This window comes from Apium graveolens, chromosome 8 (genome assembly GCF_009905375.1).
Source record: "Apium graveolens cultivar Ventura chromosome 8, ASM990537v1, whole genome shotgun sequence".
NCBI classification, from domain to species: Eukaryota; Viridiplantae; Streptophyta; class Magnoliopsida; order Apiales; family Apiaceae; genus Apium; species Apium graveolens.
The window spans coordinates 262683050-262688944 of record NC_133654.1 but is presented as its reverse complement, the minus strand read 5'-3'; the positions used below and the strand labels follow the sequence as shown (position 1 = coordinate 262688944).

The 5895-nt window shown below is 44.5% G+C and overlaps 1 protein-coding gene across 1 annotated transcript; it reads left to right on the top strand.

Moving 5' to 3' along the window:
- Positions 1–2323: 2323 nt before the first annotated feature.
- LOC141680842 (uncharacterized) lies at positions 2324–3863 on the top strand. The gene is made up of 3 exons (XM_074486949.1): positions 2324–2709; positions 2892–2946; positions 3036–3863. The coding sequence occupies exons 1-3, from the start codon at positions 2324–2326 to the stop codon at positions 3861–3863; spliced, it is 1269 nt and encodes a 422-aa protein (XP_074343050.1).
- Positions 3864–5895: the final 2032 nt, after the last annotated feature.

The window sequence follows — 5895 nt, the reverse complement described above, 5'->3', positions numbered from 1 at the left end:
GTTCAACGCTGAATCTATCAGTGTAAGGGGGGCATCAGACGAAGCCCTGAAAAGCTTCCTAATCGCAGGATTAAGGGTTGGTTTGGACTTAGCAAATGTCTTTGTTTTGGCAGAATTGTTTAAAGCCATAGAACAATCTCTGGCAGAGGTGCAACCGACTTCGCAGGCAAGTCAATAAAGCAAAGCAAGGAAGGGAGATAGGTCTCCAAGCCGAAGGTACAGAAGGGGCAGTCGGAGCCCCGACTGGGTGAATACCGTGAACACAGAAGGGGACGAAGCCCTCCCTCAAACTATGACTACAGAATAAGCCGGTACACGCCGTTGGTCACGTCTATCGAGCATATCTTCCGAGGTAAACAAAAATAGAGGGCTATTTAGAAAACCTGAAGCTTTATCATCATGGAAAAGCAAAGACAAGAAAAAGTATTGTGAATACCATGAATCATCTGGACATAACATGCATGAGTGTCAACAATTATCAGATGAGATCGAAGCGCTTATCAAAGAAGGATCCCATGGTGAATGGGTAGTCAAGGAAGTAAGGGAAGCACAAGGATGACATATCAAAGGAAGAAGAAAGGCGAGCCCCACAGGGGTCGAACAATGATACTCTGGAGGCAAATAAATTCGTCTGGGATGGCAGCATCCGAACAATCTACGGGGGAGATCCCGGGATGGAATGCAGTAACTGAGCCTTGGCAAGATATGCTAGGGAAGCTCGGTTCAGACCTCTCACGGACATTCATAGGGTGAAGACTCGACCGCCCAAAGTATTTAAGGGTGAGTCCATGGATATTACCTTCAGAGAAGCAGATGCTCGATGGGTGCATCACCCTCACAATGATGCGCTAGTTATTTCCATCTAGATTTGAACCAAAAACGTCCATAGGGCCTTCGTGGACAATGGAAGCTCGGCGAACATCCTCTACTACAGCACCTTTAGAAGATGGGGCTAACTGATCGGGATATGTCGGGGGAAGACTCGTGGGTCTATGGCTTCTCTGGCGTGGGAGTTAGAGTTATGGGATCAATTCGATTGCCAGGTACTTTAGGGGAAAGCCTGCTGTCCGTAACAAAATGCTTGAGTTTAAGGTCCTGAATCAGGAGTCGTCCCATAACGTGTTGCTGAGACAGCCTTTTCTTCGGGAGATGAGGGTTATTATTTCAATCCACCACCTTACCATCAAGTTTCCAACGCCAAATGGTGTGGGGAGTATAAAGGGCTCTTAGTATGACTCTCGGGAGTGCTACAGGCAAGCTATGAGAGGCTTTAGAAAAGACTCCCACACCAAAGATGCATCAGACGATGATCGAGAAAGAGCATTGAGCGACCGATCGAGGAAATCCAGGTTCATTATCATGTCGAACAAGAAGACGAGTGCTCCTCTGAACTTCCTCCAGCAATGTTGTTCTTGGAAGATACAATCAGAATTGAAATGTTGGAAGAAGAGGAATCCTCAAACACCGTAGTCCAAGCAGATTTCAATGGGGAATGACTAGAGGGAAGATTTGACGTCTTGCAAAGCCTCGGACAGGACGAGCATAAGGTAGATACCCCTCTCCCAGAGGGAGCGCCCTTCCCCACAAGAAATATCAAGGAAGTTGATGCCCCTGCGATGCAGGGCGCGGCTTCTAAAGAAGTCGATGCTCCTCCTAAAGGGGATGTGCCTTCTCTGCAGAACAATGAAAATCATAATTCACCCAACCTGGATCCACGGATACCAATGCCAACGGAGAAGGTGGGGCCAGCAGAAGATACAATTGAAATCCCCGTCGACAAAAAAGTTCCGAGTAAGGTTTTAAGGATTGGGTCTCAGTTGGTACCAACAGTGAAGGAAGGTCTCTCGGTCTTTCTCTTAGCGAACCTTGACGTATTTGCATGAAACCATTCTGATATGGTAGGAATTGACCCAGAGGTAATGTGCCACCGTTTGAATATCGATCCCAAGCATAAAGGAGTTCGATAAAAGCGCAGGGCCGTAAGCGGAGAGAGGGCTACGGCCTTAGCGGAAGAAGTGGATAGGCTCTTGGACGTTGGACTAATTCAGGAGTCCTTTTACCCGGAATGGTTGGCCAGTCCAGTGTTAGTGAAAAAACCCAACGGCAAATGGAGAACATGTGTAGATTTCACTGATCTGAATAAATTGTGCCCAAAAGATAGCTTTTCCTTGCAAAGAATTGATCAGTTGGTCGACGCCACGGCAGGACATGCCTTGCTCAGCTTCATGGATGCATACTCCAGGTATAATCAAATTCCCATGTATGGGCCTGACCAGGAGCACACCTCTTTTATTACTAACAGAGGACTTTTAGTTATATTGGAATGCCATTCGGTCTGATCAACGTCGGTGCCACTTATCAAAGATTGGTAAATAAAATATTTAAGGGGCAGATTGGAAAAACGGTAGAGGTATACGTGGATGATATGCTCGTAAAATCTAAGAAGGCAGAAGATCACATCGCCGACTTAGCTGAGATGTTCCAGATTCTGAGAAAGTTTCAGATGAGGCTAAACCCACAGAAGTGCGTATTCGGTGTGGAATCAGGAAAATTCTTGGGATTTATGGTTAACCACCGGGGAATTAAGGCAAACCTGACAAAAATCAAGGCTCTGTTGGACATGAAATCTCCTACCAGCGTCAAGCAAGTGCAGAGCCTGACAGGAAGAATTGCGGCCCTAAATCGATTTGTCTCAAAGTCGTCAGACAGGTGCAAAGAGTTTTTTAAAGCAATCAAATGAATGGGGAAGAATTTTGTATGGACCCCTGATTGTGAAGAAGCTTTCCTGAAAATTAAAGAGCAGTTGGGAAATCCTTGAATGTTGGCCAAGCCGGAAAATGGAGAGATACTGATTCTTTACTTGGCAGTGTCTTAATACTCTGTTAGCGCAGTGTTGGTGAAGGAGGAAGCAAGCCACTAGTGGCCCGTATACTATGTGAGCAAAAGGTTACTGGAGGCGGAAACCATATACCATCATGGAAAAATTGGTGTAGGCCCTTATTCTTGCAGCACGAAAGTTAAGACCATATTTTCAGGCTCACCGAATAGAAGTCCGCACTGCTTATCCGCTCTGGCATATTCTACACAAACCCGAATCGTCGGGAAGAATGTTAAAATGGGTAGTAGAGTTAGGACAATTCGATTTGGAATATTGTCCTCGTACGGCAATCAAGGGACAGACATTGGTTAATTTCATACTTGAGTTTGATTTTGAAGTAGATGATAAAGCCATAGTTTTGGCAGAACCTTCCTCGCAAAGAAATTCACCCGGTGATAAGAGGGAGGAACTCCCCCATCCTTGGTGGATCTTACATGTCGATGGGGCCGTAAACAGTAACGGATCAGGTGCAGGGATTGTCTTGATCATTCCGGAGGGGCACCGTTTGATGAGTGCTATCCATTTCAAATTTTACGTCACCAACAATGATGCTGAGTATGAAGCTTTGATCAACGGCCTGAAATTAGCTCTGGAGGTGGGGGTCGTGAATTTGATAGTTCGAAGTGACTCTGAGTTGGTTGTGAACCAAGTCAACGGAGGTTTCCAGGCCCGGGGACCACAGACGGAGTTGTACATGAGATATGCGCAACGCCTATTGGAAACATTTGGAAATGCCAGCCTAAAAAGTGTTCCGCGAGAAGAAAATAGTAATGCGGATGCCTTGGCCAAGATGGGATCCCAGATGGACAGCGTCCAACTTGGACAAATCCCTTTGGAAATCCAGGAAATCCTGAGTATTCCGGATGTAGAGGTGCTACAAACACAAGAAATTCCGCGAAAAAGCTGGATGACTCCCTTTCATAACTATATTCAAACAGGAGCTGTACCAGAAGACAAACTACAGGCTCGACGCCTTCGATACTAGGCTGCAAAGTATGTTGAGTATGACGGGGTATTATACAAGAGAGGATTTAACCAGCCACTGTTATGATGTGTAAATATAGAAGAGGGAAATTATATTCTCAGAGAAGTGCACGAAGGGATTTGTGGCAATCACTCGGGGGTGGTTCGCTGGCATTAAAAGTACTCAGACAAGGATACTACTGGCCGACTATGAAAGAAGATGCCTTCAAGTTTGTCCGGGCTTGTGATCGTTGCCAGCGATTCGCCAACTATTCCAACGCTCCGGCATCCACCATTACCTCAATAGCAAGTCCTTGGCCTTTTGCCATGTGGGGGATCGATCTCATTGGAGAGTTGCCCAAAGCGAAGGGGGATGTGAAATACGCCGTGGTAGCTGTGGACTACTTTACCAATTGGGCGGAGGCTATGCTACTGGCCACGATCACAACAAAGAAGATGAGGGACTTTGTTTTCAATTCTATAGTATGCAGGTTCGGTATCCCCTACAAACTCATCTCGGATAATGGGAAGCAGTTTGATAGTAAAGAGTTAAGGAAGCTTTGTGAGGACTTGAACATCAAAGAGGACTTTGCCGCAGTTTTTCATCCGCAAAGTAACGGTCAGACGGAGGCTATAAACAAAATCATAAAACAAACCTTGAAGGCAAAGTTGGAAGAAAAAAAAGGAGATTGGCCAGAGGAAATGCCCATGGTCCTCTGGTCTTACAATACAACTCCCAGATCAACTACAGGAGAAACCCCATTTCTGCTGACTTATGGGTATGAGGCCATGGTTCCCGTAGAGGTAGGAGCCGGATCCCTCCGGATAGACGTGTTTGTTGAGGAAGATGTAAAAGTTAACCAGAGGCTCCACTTGGATTTGTTAGACGAAGACCGAATAAACTCTCAATTAAAGCTTGATGCATATCAGCAGAGAATCGCAAGGCATTTTAATAAAAAAGGTAAAATCCGTGTCGTTCAAGGTTGGGGATCTTGTGTTGCGAAAGGTTATTCCTAACACTAAGGTAGCTCAGCACGGGGTGCTTGGAGCTAATTGCTTAGAAGATCTAGATGGTAAACCCATCCCTCGAGCATGGAATGCGGAACATTTATGGAAGTATTATCAGTAGGGTGTGGTTGTGTCCCCCTCATTTCCATGCTTAATTCCTATATAATAGACTAGTAGAAAATAAATTCCTCCTAGCCTAGGGGGTAGTACATATGACTACGAACCTTGGAACTAGCAGAAGGAAAAAAAATTTCAAATAATTTCCCCATAGAGCATAGTAGCCATGGGACTGGTGTAATTTGTGTGCTATAGTGCAATATCAATAAAAGAAAGAAGTTACTTCAAATTACTTTATTTGTTTGGCATAAAAAACTTTCATTTGAAGAAAACCAGAGGCGCGCCCTATCGAATAATTGTTATTTCAAAATCGAGATAACATAGTATGCATATATGAAAGGACACATCTAAAAAACTGATAATGACTAAAGGTTTATGAAAACATGATATAAGGGCGTGCCATCATGGAAGTATGCATCTCATGTTTTTGGAAGTATAAGATGGCCAAGAAAAAGTCAAAAATGCCTTAACAAATATTTATGCATATTGAAGAAAAGATGAAATTATATGAAACCATACGAAATATCATGGTGCAAAGGTGAAGTGTAGCAAAATAATAAGTCATACAACCTTGCATAGCATCAAAAGAGGGCTGGCTCCTCAGAAGTATTTGAAGCTTAAAGTATGAATATTGGATAAACATACATCAGGGCGCGCCCTGAGATTTCTCTGTTGGGGGAATGGTTTGAAGAGGAGCAGTAGGATCAGCTTCAGGCACGTCCTTGGGGGTTTCCTTTCTTGGTGCGCCCTCATCCTCTTCCTCTAATCCAAGCTCTACCCTTCTCGCCTTGATTTCAGCAGCATGCTCCTTCTTAAATTCTATCATCTCAGCAACTATTTCTTCCCCAAACTTTCCAAAATGCTTCATCAATCATTTCCCTCTTCTCATCAGGCAAACTCATGTTCTGTTGCTCCTCAAGATACTCAAT